This window comes from Schistocerca gregaria, chromosome 2 (assembly GCF_023897955.1).
Source record: "Schistocerca gregaria isolate iqSchGreg1 chromosome 2, iqSchGreg1.2, whole genome shotgun sequence".
Lineage (NCBI taxonomy): Eukaryota > Metazoa > Arthropoda > Insecta > Orthoptera > Acrididae > Schistocerca > Schistocerca gregaria.
Window position 1 is genome coordinate 581,628,224 of NC_064921.1, and position 14,660 is coordinate 581,642,883.

Genomic DNA, 14,660 nt, shown 5'->3' on the forward strand with positions numbered 1-14,660 from the left:
TTCCGATAGGTTGCGACGTTATACGTAGCCTTCAACATGGCCTCAGTGACGGAGATGCGTTCCAAGCAAAGAGCTGTCATCAAGTTTCTTTGGGCGGAAAACCAAAGTATCGCAGTTATTCATAGGCGCTTGCAGAATGTCTACGGAGACCGGGCAGTGAACAAAAGCACTGTGAGTCGTTGGGCGAAGCATCTCTCATTATCGCGACAAGGTCGCGTAAAACTGTCTTATCTTCCTTGTACCGGCAGGCCGCTCACAACTGTGACTTCTGCAATATGCTCGTCGCCACGAAAACGCCAACGAACTTCTCCTTCTCCATGACAACGCAATGATTCACACAAGTCCCTGGGCCCGAGGGGAGCATACAAAACTTAATCAGACTGTTCTTTCTCATCGGGTCTCGCATCTTCCATAAATCGCTAAGTAGTATGTGGATGATGGGGAAGTTATTGATACAGCAAGACGTTGGTTTCAACGACGAGCAGTAGAGCTGTACTACATGGTCATACAGCTTATCCCAGTAAGGTGGCGTAAGACCGCCTCAGTGAATGGAGATTATGGTGTAAAATAGGGTTTTGTAGTCAACAGAACGGAGAATAATATGGTGTATGGGAGCCCTGAATAACCTTAATCTGCTTTCATAAAAAAAAAAGATGTGTTGTATTACTTATTGAACGCTACTCGTGTATTTCGCACACTGTACATCCTCACATCCCTTCCAAATTCTATCGCATAATCTTCTTACTAGACTGTATACGCAAAGTATGTTAAATTTTCTATAATTCTTGGTGTTGCAATTTTAAAAAATGGTTCAAATGCCTCTGAGCACCATGGGACTTAACATCTATGGTCATCAGTCCCCTAGATCTTAGAACTACTGAAACCTAACTAACCTAAGGACATCACACAACACCCAGCCATCACGAGGCAGAGAAAATCCCTGACCCCGCCGGGAATCGAACCCGGGAACCCGGGCGTGGGAAGCGAGAACGCTACCGCACGACCACGAGAGAAATTTTAATGGTCAGCAGTGTACAAAAAATGGTTCAAATGGCTCTGAGCGCTATGGGACTTAACATCTGAGGACATCAGTCCCCTAGAACTTAGAACTACGTAAACCTAACTAACCTAAAGACATCACACACATCCATGCCCGAGGCAGGATTCGAACCTGCGACCGTAGCGGTCGCGCGATTACAGACTGAAGCGGCTAGAACCGCTCGGCCACACCGGCTGGCATCGATGTACATTCTCAGCTAAAGCCAAAAGTCTACATTAACGGCACAACAGAATGTATAAGTCATTCTAAGCAATATTCGGTGAAGAGAAGCGTTCCAAAACTTGTCTCGACACAGACTTTTTTATCGGGTTTTATGACATTACAAGAGCGTATAATTTTTTTGCTGTTATATTGCCAAATGTATTGGAAGCGACTTACAACTGAGACAGACATATAACTGTATGTGCTGATATTTTTAGAACGAAATTCAGAAAAGTTACAGAGTACTTTAGGCATTTAATTTTTGCCCAAGAAACAGAAAATCATACAACTGACAAAAATAATTCGTTCAATAATTACATCATAGCGTGCATAAAAATGACCGAGTCCAGCAATCTTCGAGTATTTGTGACTGAAAAGCGTCATTAACCTTGTGCACGCTACACTCATTATTTTACCATGTATACTACTGTTTTACGTTGTATGACAACTGTCAGCTCTACAAACGAACGTTAGTAACTGTTTCGCCTCCTTCCCGTGGGCCTCGTGCCCTGCTACGGTGCGCTGCTTGGTGTGCATGAGTGTCACGCGGGGTAACCGAATGTAATCGATGACTGTGGAGGATTTGTGTAGAGCCTAGCGCCTTGTTTGTCGTGATGAGGATAATGCAAGAGGAAAAGATATGTGTTGGACCCGATGCCGGCACTTAGCCTGTTACTCGCGAGTAGATCAAATTGGCGCACCGAGCTTAACGTTCCCGTCTAATGGGCAGATGAGCTTCAACAATATCGCATGCCCTCGCACACACTTCGGAAGCAATTGGGATTTACCACAGAACTTCGACTCAAAGTCTGGTGTTCGCAAAATTTACGTTGTTAGCTCCAATTGGTGAAACAATGGTTATAAAATGCTTTCTTCCACTTTCAGTATACGCACCCACCCCTTCGAACAGAGCGTCATCTGTATTTAAAAAAAATACAAGTGATATATTGCGACACTGAGACAGCGAGTATTATTTTGATTTTGAGAGGAGAACCGGCTTTGGCGGTGTTGCCAGTGTAGTTGGCAGCCGCAGCAGTAAGGTAACTGAGGCCCTCTAGGGGACTCAAGCGGGAAGCTGCTTCTGTCTGTACTCTCAGCTTCAGCGGTCGAGAGCGTTACAGAACAAAAATGAGAAATCAAAGGTGAACAGGAGCGAAAGACTTTAAACAGAGCGTGGCATTAAAAAATGTAGACCCGATAGACAGTCATTTGTTGCTGTAGGAATCCACGTATAGCAAAATATGACAACAAGCAGTCTTCTAGAGGACTCTACTGCCGTAATTGCAGCATTTCTGGCTAAGTTTTGGAACCGTATGAAGCCAAAATCGCTGTGGTATCAACCACAACAACGAGGCACAGCTTCACACCAGTGGAAGACAGCACTGGACATCTATTTCTGGCCACCCACTGCCCTCGCAGAACAAAACAATTCTAGGTTAGTTTAGGCTAAAACATTTTATCTTTAAGTAACATCAGTATGCACAAACGCTTAATGATGAACAAAACATGTTCGAAAAGCATGTGTTAAATTAAACGTAAAATAAAAAAATGAGACTGGTAACAGAAAAATACAAATAATAAATTAATACTTCTGCTTCCAACGCAGCCAAGCCCCTATCTTAGAGCCATATTACATCTACGTTTTCTTAATTTAATCCAACACGTCGAGGAAGGGTATTAAAGAATACAGATTACCCAGGTTTCCTTTATCGATCTTACTGCTGCTTGTTGCCAAGAATCATAAAAAAGTAATGAAGAAGGTGTATACAACAAGTAAGGACTACCGACTGACCAGTGTATTCAGAGTCTGCCGCAGAACAGACGGTTTTTTGTCACTCTAAATGACAAAAAGAGTCGATGGAGAATGCAGAAAAATGGCCTGTGCTAAGGGAGTCTGCTACGCCGATATTATACAACATGTATACTGATGATCAGCCACTCACCACTGGAAGCGGAGCCTTCATCTATGCAGATGACAAGCTGTCGCTGCCCAACGAAAGACATCGGAAGAATCAGAATACAAGCTAACATCTGTTCTCGAAGAACTTGCTATCTGCTACGATCACAACAATTTGAAAAGCAGTCCGAAAGAAATTAATATATGTCATTACATCTACGCAATATGTAGGCAAGAAGAAAGGACTCAAAATCTGTGTTCACCCCTGACGCATAGGATTAAAACAGCATCATGCCTTAACTTGCAAACAGCATTGTATAGACACCAGACAGAAGGTATGCACCAGGAACAATCTAGCCCGCAAACTGACAAACACAACATGAGGAGCAGTCCAGTGTTCTCGCACACCTCTACATTCTGGAGTAACTCTGCACGTGCCAATCAAGTTGATGGGACAGGCCGCGTAGTCACGGGGTGCCTAAGATCAGCAAGAGTCAGTAAGATCTTTCCACTCAAGAGAGTAGCACCACCACATGCAAGAAAACAGGGAGCAGCAGAGAGTGAAAAGAAGAAGCAAGAAACATATTCAAAGCAGCCATTGTTTGGAAGTCATGCTTATCCATCACGAGTGAAACACAGAAAAAGTTACTTCCTTACAACAGCACCAATTCCAACTTCAGCAGAGCCCACCGAAGTGAGTTGTGGAAAACAAAGTCCCCTGGAAAATTATGGACGGCATAAGACATGCTTCTATCAGGTACCATCACCAATACTGGACTCGGAAGACCCTCAACAGATTGAGAACAGAGGTGAGAAGGTGCAAGACTAATGCTAGAAGAAGGCTATCAACGATAATGAGATTTGTGACTGTGGGTCATGCAGCACTCTGAACACTTTTTGGTTTGGAGTAATCTTTTGGGAACCTTTGTGATATGGGAGACTTGTTTGTAGCGAATGACCGTGACGTTCTGGCTGGTAAACGCTGGACGCACGAGGTGTGGAATTCTCTGTGCCATTAATATTAGATTGTAGTTTCAGCATTAAATCGTGTTTCAGTGTTTTCTGGGGCCTTGGATAAATAAATAAATCTACAGATCTGCGGAATGCTTAGGGGAGGATACTGCTTACCGTTATTTGTTCCTCATTCTCCCGTTCCACTCGTGAATGTGACACGAAGGATGATGTTATACCAGACGCTGTAAGTAACCGCTTACACTCGGGTGGACCAATGCGAGCGCCGGGCTTGAAGTTCCCGTTCGACAGACAGAGCAGTGTCAACAATACTCCTTGCTTTCACACAGTAATACACTGTGGAGAGGTTGAAGATCTAAAACAGGACTTCGGCGCTAATACCTGAAATCTCCACAAAAGCGCTAAAATCAGCGGAGGCGATGCAGTAGATAAGGTGCTGAACTAGTATTCAGAGGGAAAGCTTAAGACCAATGCCGAGATGGTTTCTTTTAGAAAGACACGGCCAATTTCTTTTCCCGCCCTTGTCCATCTCAAGCCAGAGCTTCGTCTTACGCATTGTCGACGGGCCTTTTTCTCCACAAGCCGTAAACAGTATCTAGCTTATTCTTTGCCCCTTCGTGAAAGGAGGCAGCAGATTTTTTCTCGAAAAGTGCTTCTCTAAACTTAAACCGACTTGGTATTTCTTTCAAAGACCTCTGTGTTAAGTTTCTCAGCCTCTTCGTAACACCATCATGATTAGTACATCTGTTGCAGTACATCTCTGACTCTCCTCCTCAAATACGATCTGGTAAATGTCCCACCTACCTCAGCAGTGTTCACATACAGTTCTTATAAAATACTTGAACTCAGTCTTCCTCGTAGCTGCGCTGTACTTCTCAGAATCCTCCCAATAAGCGTAAGTATTTCAATAGCCTTCTCCACAACTGCTTTTCTATTTTCGTCTCACTTCGTTTCACTTCTCGGCGTGAGTCCTGGGTATTTAATTAAAGTGATTGTATCCTACGGCTGATTAGTGTTAACTTACACATACTTAATAAAAGCTTGTATTCATTCCTATGTTTGGGCATTTTGCCTTAAATCTCTTTGAATTTCTCAACAGTATATGGGATTCCCCTGTTCACTACTGTGTCGCCAGCAATCAAAATGTGTTGCTCACACTGCCCGTAGCCTCAGTCACTTACACTGAGGGCAAGAACGCTCCTGTCACAGTTCCTGGAGGCACTTGAAACGTCCCAGTCTGTTTTTATTCTTCTGTTGAATACTTGCTTTCCTGGGTAGTTAATGCGATTTATTAGTAGGATATTCTTTGAACAAACTGCATAGATAATCCATACGCACCTCCGTGATTACATATTGGCTTACAGTATTTTCTACGGTAATGAAGTGCACGAATGGTAATTTTGTCTGAATATAAGTTTGTACGACCATTCTGTCATCCTACTTACCAAAACAAGCAACGAAAGATCAACAACGAGACAGGAGGGAACTGTATGAAATTTTGGACGAGCGAATTGGAATTAGGAATCCATGTCCGGATATCTTTTCCAACAACTCTAAGAAGTATCGAAAATGTGGGGACTTAATCCGGGCTGTATTTCCGAGGATATTTGAAGAGTGCGGTTTGTGAAACCCTGGTGGAGCCAGGAGAAAACCTAGTTGGCACCTTAGTTGTTGCAGCATGTGAAGACAGTCTCTGTACGTAGGGCATCTTCCAATAAATGTGTCAGTGGAAGATACGACGAAGTCAAGCTTACTGCGGAACTTCAGGCACTCTTGCAGTTCTGCTTGTTTTCGTTTAGCATTAATACGAATAACAATGCAGACTTCTTCAAATCTGATTTTTATATGTTTTGCAGACAGCGGTAAGTAATTTATGGTCCATATCATGTTAAGCTTCTATTATGTTTCCGTACCTTCCGATTTTTTTTTAGTTGGTGATTTTCTTTTTTAATTCTGTATTGTAGCGCTTGTGACCCGACTGAAGGCCGTCGTGTTCTTTACCGAAGATGGTGGTAAGCGCTGCTCGGGTGCCGAACTGGCAGGCGATAGACAATGTTTTCCTTGTTCTGCGATGTCGATGAGCGAGGTTTCCGGGTGTGGATTTTTATCCTTAATGTGTTTCTCCATGAATTCTCTACAATATATTGAAGTTATCCAGTATCTTTTTGAAATATTCGCTATACTGATATCATTGACTACGGTTTCAGAAAATACGAGGGCGTGCTGAAAAGTAATGCCTCTGAATTTTTTATGTGAAACTCTTAAGGCTTTTTAAATAAAACAGACATTGTTAACATTCTTCATCTTTGTTCTTCATGTTTACATATTTTTTTCTCAACATATTTATCCTGGCGACGAACACATTTCTCGCGACGAAAGACCGTTTTGTTGATGCCGTCAATGTAGAATGTTTGCTGTGTTGCCGGAGCCACAACCTTACCTGTGCTTGCACCCCTTCGTCGCTATCAAGGTGAAGTCCTCGTAGGTGTTTTTTGAGTTTTCGAAACAGATGACAATCGGATTGCATCAAGTCGGGACTGTATGGAGGGTGATCTATGACAGTGAATCCATTGAGTCGAATTGTTGCAGATGTCGCAGCGCTCTTGTGTGTCTGACATCGTCATACTGCGAAAGAGGGTTCTTCATGTGGACGAACTCAAAACTCGATTACAGCACACTGTTTCTCATGCCGTTTACACACCACCGTGTTACAAGCTACAATTCGGAGCCCTCTAGAGGCAGAGGTCTGCACATACGTAGACATGAAGAATAGATATGTCGGCTGTTAATAACGTTCATTTTATTTAAAATTTTTAAGAGTTTACACATAAAACATTCGGAGGCATTACTTTTCACCACGTTCTCGTAAAAAATACCATAACACACTATATAGTACTTGGTCTGCACAAACAAACTGGATGGCGTTTACAAGCACACAAGAATTTCTGTTAAACATTCTGTGTGGATCTCATCTAACAGACAAGTAACTACTAATGCGTAAGGAACTAAATTTTTAGGGGTAAAGACAAGCCGTGTTGTTATTAAAGTCACGCGCTTACTCCTTGGTCCGGCTTTAATCTCGTAATAATTTATTCAATTAGTGATTTCAGAATGATACATGCATCATTTCAAAAACAGCATTATGGGCTCCACTAAAGACCCGAGGAACTTTGATGTCTGTTCTCTTGAGGACTTCAGTCGCATCCCATTTTCATGTTCGTCCGAAATTTTTGAATTCTATCGTCAAATTCAAGACATAAGAACAAGCTGCACATGGAGATTGCGCCATGTTGCAGCACAACCACTTGAGACTCCTCTCCCTCAGCAAAATTATGTATCGCTGATCGAGCACAAAAATCTTTTAGTGCACACTGCATATTCTGCTACGACAAGCCTATTGTCCTCTCCACAATAATACTTCAAATTTGGTTTATCGAACAGCGACAAGGTCTGTGGTTTGTCGACATGAGCGACAGTGAATGCACGATGTGGTAGTTAGAGCGGTATATGGATGTTTCAGCTGTCTTCAGTCTTTCAATGGTCCTCTGTCGTATTTCGCCGTCAAATGCTGTCTCGCCAATGATACGATCTAGTTGGTCATCGCATCTGTCTTTATCCTTAATACGTACTGTGTATTCGTATCGTAAATGAATATCTTCAAGAGGAAGTATTTCATCGCGTGGCATTATGAGCTGTGTCTCCTGATATGCAATCTGCCTTCTTTCTGCTCGCAGCATTTCACGGCTGGTTCCCTTCTTTTCCCTGCTACAGCAGGGCATATTACCCTCATGAAAAGAACTTGGTGCGTCAGTAAAATTATGGTAGTTTACAAATGTGAAATTGAAATAACGCAGAAAATTTTTTACATATCAGACCGGATTTTACGTACAGGAAAATTTTTCATGTGCTGCAGTAATATAACATTAGATTTCCAAAACCCTTCTGATAATAAAGCAGACACTTTACAGCGTATTTCTGCGCGATACGTCACTTTATGAACTATGTTTTCGCCTCACACAGTATTTTATGTTTACAAGTAGTGTAACTTTGAACCTTTGTATCTCGGAAACGGATAAAGACACCAAGAAAATATTCAAGGTTATTCGCTATCTGGACCATAGGAATATATCGTAAGAATTTCAGTTATTTGCTGTGAATAGCCTTCTTGGAATGCGCGTGTCTGTTTTGTTACCCAAAAATAATGTTTTTCGGGTTTTCTCAGGAACCGCCCATGAACTAAATGCTGCCTCAGTAAGTCCCTTGATGTGGACCACAGAGCACATATAATGCAAAAAGAATCAAGCGATTTGATCCATGTGCCTAATCTAGAGGAAGTGTGTAATATCCAGACTTTGACCTTGTACTGTAGGATAGTTAAAGTAAGGCGATTGTTCTGTTGGGTATACAAATAGTCCTAACCCAAGGGCTATCCAAAACACTTGAACCTACTTTTCTACAACTAATACGACCCGAGATATGAACCCCAGAAAAATGTCGTTTTTACGCGCAGCGTTCTGGAACATATTATGTTGCGATGTTGTCACAAACAATCAACATTCAAACGCGATCTGTAAATGAGAAACGTGCCGCAAAATCTCTTCTTGTATACAGAATTTAGATGGTGTTATTCCTACTTACGAGGAGAACATGGCAAGTGCCATAACCCGATTTCCCAGAAACTTCCCTCAGTGGAAGTGAAGCCAAAATAAACGAAAACTTGTCCCGGCTTATCCGTAGATACTCGACCGTTTCTGAGAAGATGATCGTCAAAGTTTTCGATGAAATGTAGGTGCCCTTTAGTCAGTGACAGTCCCAGCCCAAATGGTGGAATAGTGGCTATCGTCCCGGTCTTTCTCACTTTTCCGTTCCGTGTTCTAAACTCGATTGCTGGTTTTATTATTATTTTTTTCCATTTGTCTACCCACGTCCGTAGAAGGTTACTACACGAACGTTTCTCATCGAATTAAAAGATGCAACTGGCGTTGTATTAATTGTAAATTACAACTGGGTGTTATAATTAATGTCATACATTTATTATATACTACTAGTGTGTAAGGTATTTTCAGAAGTTACAAACTCTTTAAATTCTCATATTCTTATATTTTATTCTTATATCAGTTCTTAATTCTTGTATTTTATTGTTCTATTTATTCTCTATTTCCTTGGATGATACTGGTCGTAGAAATATTCGAAACGTAAAAATTTTACCCGACATTATCAGGATACGAATGAAGGTTTGCAACAGCGGCGTTCTTGGCATGACGTTCACTCGGGAAATAAACGTCGTTAACTTTGCTGAAGATTTGGCGCGTTAGCAATAACATCGAACCAAACCACGCGTAACAGAGAGTATTTCCGAAAACTAGCGCTTGCTGTGGATTATGAATCAAGATGCACTATAGGAATTCCAACGAAAACAATTTCAAATAGTTTTTGATTCATTTTTTGTTTCTTTTTTCTCAATTCATTCATCATACATGCACACTAATGGTCATTAAAATTGCTACACCAAGAAGAAATGCAGATGATAAACGGTTATTCATTGTACAAATATATTATACTAGAACTGACATGTGATTACATTTTCACGCAATTTGGGTGCATAGATCCTGAGAAATCAGAACCCAAAACAACCACCTCTGCCCGTAATAACGGTCTTGATACGCCTGGGCATTGGGTCAAACAGAGCTTGGATGGCGTGTACAGGTACAGCTGCCCATGCAGCTTCAACACGATACCACAGTTCATCAAGAGTAGTGACTCGAGTTTTTGTGACGAGCCAGTTGCTCGGCCACCGTTGACCAGACTTTTCAGTTGGTGAGAGATCTGGAGAATGTGCCGGCCAGGCCAGCAGTCGAACATTTTCTGTATCTAGAAAGGGCCGTACAGGACCTTCAACATGCGGTCGTGCATTATCCTGCTGAAATGTAGAGTTTCACAGGGGTCGAATGAAGGGTAGAGCCACGGGTAGTAACACATCTGAAATGTAACGTCCACTGTTCAAAGTTCTGTCAGTGCGAACAAGAGGTGACCGAGACGTGCAACCAATGGCACCCCATACCATCACGCTTGGTGATGACGCCAGTATGGCGATGACGAATACACGCTTCCAATGTGCGTTCACCGCGATGTCGCTAAACACGGATGCGACCATCATGATGCTGTAAACAAAACCTGGATTCATCCCAGAAAATGACGTTTTGCCTTTCGTGCACCCAGGTTCGTCGTTGAGTACACCATCGCAGGCGCTCCTGTCTGTGATGCAGTGTCAAGGGTAACGGCAGCCACGGTCTCCGAGCTGATAGTCCATGCTGCTGCAAACGTCGTGGAACTGTTCGATGGTTGTTGTCTTGCAAACGTCCCCATCTGTTGACTCAGGGATCGAGACGTAGCTGCACGATCCGTTACAGCCTCGCGGATATGACGCCTGTCATCTCGACTGTTAGTGATACGAGGCCGTTGGGATCCAGCACGGCGTCCCGTATTACTCTCCTGAATCCACCGATTCCATATTCTGCTAACAGTCATTGGATCTCGACCAACACGAGCAGCAATGTCGTGATACGATAAACCGCAGTCGCGATAGGCTACAATCCGACCTTAATCAAAGTCGGAAACGTGATGGTACGCATTTCTCCTCTTTACACGAGACATCACAACAACGTTTCACCAGGCTACGCCGGTCAACTGCTGTTTGTGTATGAGAAATTGGTTGGTAACTTTCGGCATGTCAGCAGGTTGTAGGTGTCGCCGCCGGCGCCAATCTTGTGTGAATGCTCTGAAAAGCTAATCATTTGCATATGACAGTGACTTGTTCCTGTCAGTTATATTTCGCGTCTGTAGCACGTCATCTTCGTGGTGTAGCAATTTTAATGACCATTAGTGTAGTTAATAAATGAATAAGGATTACATTATTTCAATATACACAGGAAGTCATTGCTAATTTTCTACGGTCAGGGGTCGATAAATGAAAAACAGAAAAGAAATAATAATCAGGTGAAACCGCGACGCTAGACGCTACGCCACGGCTTCGGTTGAACTGTTTACTAGCTGAAAGGCACATACAATAAGCCTAAAACTGTGATCGTCTTTTCCCTAGGAACGATCGAGTCTACGGATAAGCCGATACACATAATCGCTTATTTTGACTGCTCTTTCACTGAGCGAAGTTTCTGGGAAATCGCGTTCTGGCACTTGCCTTGTTCTCCTCGTTAGTGAGGCTGCGCTGAAATGTTAATTACGTGCGTATCCAAACATATAAACCACTTCGTGCACATTTGACGTTAGTTGTTGCACGGTGTTTCACTTTTAATTGCCGCTGTGTAAATGTTCGTATCTTGAGGAAAGGGCTAAAGTGCGCGTGTGGTCGGCAGCGCTCGTGGTGGCTGCGACGGCGTCGCGGGGCCCGGAGGCGGCGCAGCGAGGCTGGGCTGGGCCGGCCGCTGCCGGCTGAGGCGGCTGCCCGCGATATAAGCGGCCGCCGGGAGAGCCGGCCGCCACAGCCCGCGCGCCATGGAGCCACAGCAGCCGCAGCAGCAGCAGCAGCCGCAGCGAGCCGGCTGGGCGTGCGTGCCCGCCTCCTGCGTGGCCCGCAGGACGCACAACCCGCTGCGCACCATCGTCGAGGAGCTCGCCATAGAGCCCAACCCCGACAAGCACTTCATCGCGCTCTCCATAGGTGAGTTCGCCACCTACCACGTTCCGCGTTCCTACAACGTCACAGTGTTGATCTTCGGAGAAAAGTGTACCAGGCGCCGATCCAAGCTTCTCATTGGCTCTGTCTTCCATCCCCGAAACATAGCTTGCTGTCACCGTCGAGCCTAGGACTGCAACAATAATAACAACAAATTATAAAAAAAGTGTAATGTGTAAATAATAACTTGTTTATATTAGTGCTTAGCACATCGCTTTGCCGGCCGGAGTGACCGAGCGGTTCTAGGCGCTACAATCTGGAACAGCGCCACCGCTACGGTCGCACGTTCGAATCCTGCCTCGGGCATGGATGTGTGTGATGTCCTTACCTTCGTTAGGTTTAAGTAGTTCTAAGTTCTAGGGGACTGATGACCACAGCTGTTAAGTCCCATAGTGCTCAGAGCCATTTGAACCACACCGATTTAGCATAACTTGCAATAATTAACAGTTCAGAAAAAAAACACATGTATTAAAAGCATTCGTCTGAAAATTTTAGTAGTTCGTATGTCGTGCACTTAACAACTGTAACAGAACTCTCACAACTTTGACAGAGTCATAATTTAACCGACATAAAATCTAAGGGTGCACTCACCATTGCGCCGGGGGTGTAGCCGAGCGGTTCTAGGCGGTTCAGTCTGGAACCGCGCGACCGCAATGGTCGCAGGTTCGAATCCTGCTTCGGGCATTGATGTGTGTGACGTCCTTAGGTTAGTTAGGTTTAAGTAGTTCTGAGTTCTACGGGACTGATAACCTCAGATGTTAAGTCCCATAATGCTCAGAGCCATTTGAACCATTTTTTGCACTCACCATTATTACAGCTTCGCTTGACACTAGGATTGCCAACACAGGTCCGGAGGCTAAGGTTGTGGGAGTGTGTAAATTGGAAAATTGCTATCAGTCGTTTCCGCTGCCGTTCGGGAAAGTTAGTCTTTGTTATTTTCTTAGTGCAGGATCTTCTTTATTCAATTTCCCGTGGTTATCAGTTTTACGTGTGCAATCAGAATGCTGTCGCACTTGTTGCTGGCTGCCAAGTATGGTCACTCTGCGAATATGCGAGTCTTTGTGCGTGGAATGTTCCCTGCAGGCTACTGGGCAGCCCACAAGGGCATCCATATGGACAAGGCGTCGGGAAAGAATTGAAAATTATTCTTTGCTAACCATATTTCGTAAATTTATAGAATTCCATGACGCTATCTAGACACTTAGTGTTTATGCAATTTTATTCTCCGTAAGTTAGCTAAAATAACTGTAAATTGGTATATTTAAAAAATATGTTTTTAACGAATTGTTCCTTAGCTCCACAACTGCCAGTTGTCCACCAGACGCGCCCCAAAGACATAACGCCACAGTGCCCAGAAAATATCGCCGTCTGTAGTGATAGGTTTGCGGAGTAGCATACACAGATCATTCATGGGCGAGGAGATAAACTAGTTCGTCCGTGCTGGATCTCTGTATACTGCGTGACTTTTCCAAGAACACATAGAAAACTCCGCAAACAGAGACAAATGCTTCGAAAACCTTTGATTTTCTTCAGTATATCGATTTTCCTCTCGCACCAATTATCATAGGAAAACGTTCGGAATTACGTCGCTCCCCGGTCATGCTTTGGATAACTGACACTCTTTTAGCACCGCATGAAATGACTTGCCCGTTTATGTTCTGAAGATAGTGAAGGTCAGGAGGCTTCGATTCTGGACTTCGTGAAATACCGTACTGCTGAATAGTACGCAGCAGGCTTAAGAAGGTTTGTCTAATGCAACCAAAAGTACTGAAATTATAATGGTCACTGTGTAGAAAAATTAAACGCTATATATCTGAGATATTCTAACAAATGTTTTGTCTGCATCTTGTGTGATCTTTCCTAACCGAATAGCCGTTATTTTCAGACACACCTTTAATAGTAGAATACAAAGGAATTGTACGACTACACGTTGATGTAACACGCCACTGAAACTGCAATATCAAAGATGACTCATGAATATAGATACTTTAGACAATTAAGATTCGGATAAAGAGCTGCAATAATCAGCGATACTGTAGTAAAACGCTTCTACACGCATTAGTACAATGCATTACTTTTCGGAAAATCGAGTGTTATTTCTTGATTGGAAAGTGAAACATACCACCATTTTCTGGGGTGACAAGGCAAAAGAACAGAACGGGGCAAAGCGTTCCTTTGTCAAGAATTATTTCGGAAATGATAAAGTCTTCAGAGTTTCAAACAGATGAACATTCAGTTTAACGGTATGTGGTGTCTCCTTCTGCATTATGGAAAGAAGCACAATACTTGGCAATATTCGGCAACTGATGTTTCAGGCGCTTCATTTCCAAAATAACTTACACTCATTCTGCGCTCGAAACTGCATTCACAAGATACTGTTATTTTCTGCTTTTATTTAGTTCTTGAGAAACAGAGAGCTTATGACATCTTTGAAGAATATGTCATGTAAAGAAATTCTTATAACTTTAAATCTTTAATTTTTTTGTGTACTATTGGGGGTTGTTTTTGGGGGAAGAGACCAAACTACGAGGTCATCGGTCTCATCGGATTAGGGAAGGACGGGGAGGGAATTCAGCCGTGCCCTTTCAAAGGAACCATCCCGGCATTTGCCTGGAGCGATTTAGGGAAATCACGGAAAACCTAAATCAGGATGGCCGGACGCGGGATTGAACAGCCGTCCTCCCGAATGCGAGTCCAGTGTGCTAACCACTGCGCCACCTCGCTCGGTTGTGTACTATTCACAATTTCTTAATAATCATTTCACATTACAGTGATCCATATTCGTGGAGTACGAACAACTGCCGTGTTTTCTCCTTAATTTACACTGCACTGTATCA

The 14,660-nt window shown here is 43.2% G+C and overlaps 1 protein-coding gene and 1 long non-coding RNA gene across 5 annotated transcripts in view; one reads left to right on the forward strand and one right to left on the reverse strand.

The window, feature by feature from the left end:
* The window catches only part of LOC126333363 (tyrosine aminotransferase), a 230,545-nt gene that overhangs the window by 20,769 nt on the left and 195,116 nt on the right, over positions 1–14,660 (forward strand). For all 4 annotated transcript variants that reach the window (XM_049996732.1, XM_049996733.1, XM_049996730.1 and 1 more), the window contains exon 2: positions 11,504–11,808. In XM_049996732.1, coding sequence (XP_049852689.1) covers positions 11,643–11,808 — 166 coding nt within the window. In that variant the 5' untranslated portion in view covers positions 11,504–11,642. The remainder of the gene's footprint in view (positions 1–11,503; positions 11,809–14,660) is intronic.
* The window catches only part of LOC126333408 (uncharacterized), a 58,209-nt gene continuing 55,363 nt past the window's right edge, over positions 11,815–14,660 (reverse strand). The window contains exon 4 of the long non-coding RNA XR_007564182.1: positions 11,815–11,956. This is a non-coding gene — a long non-coding RNA (uncharacterized LOC126333408). The remainder of the gene's footprint in view (positions 11,957–14,660) is intronic.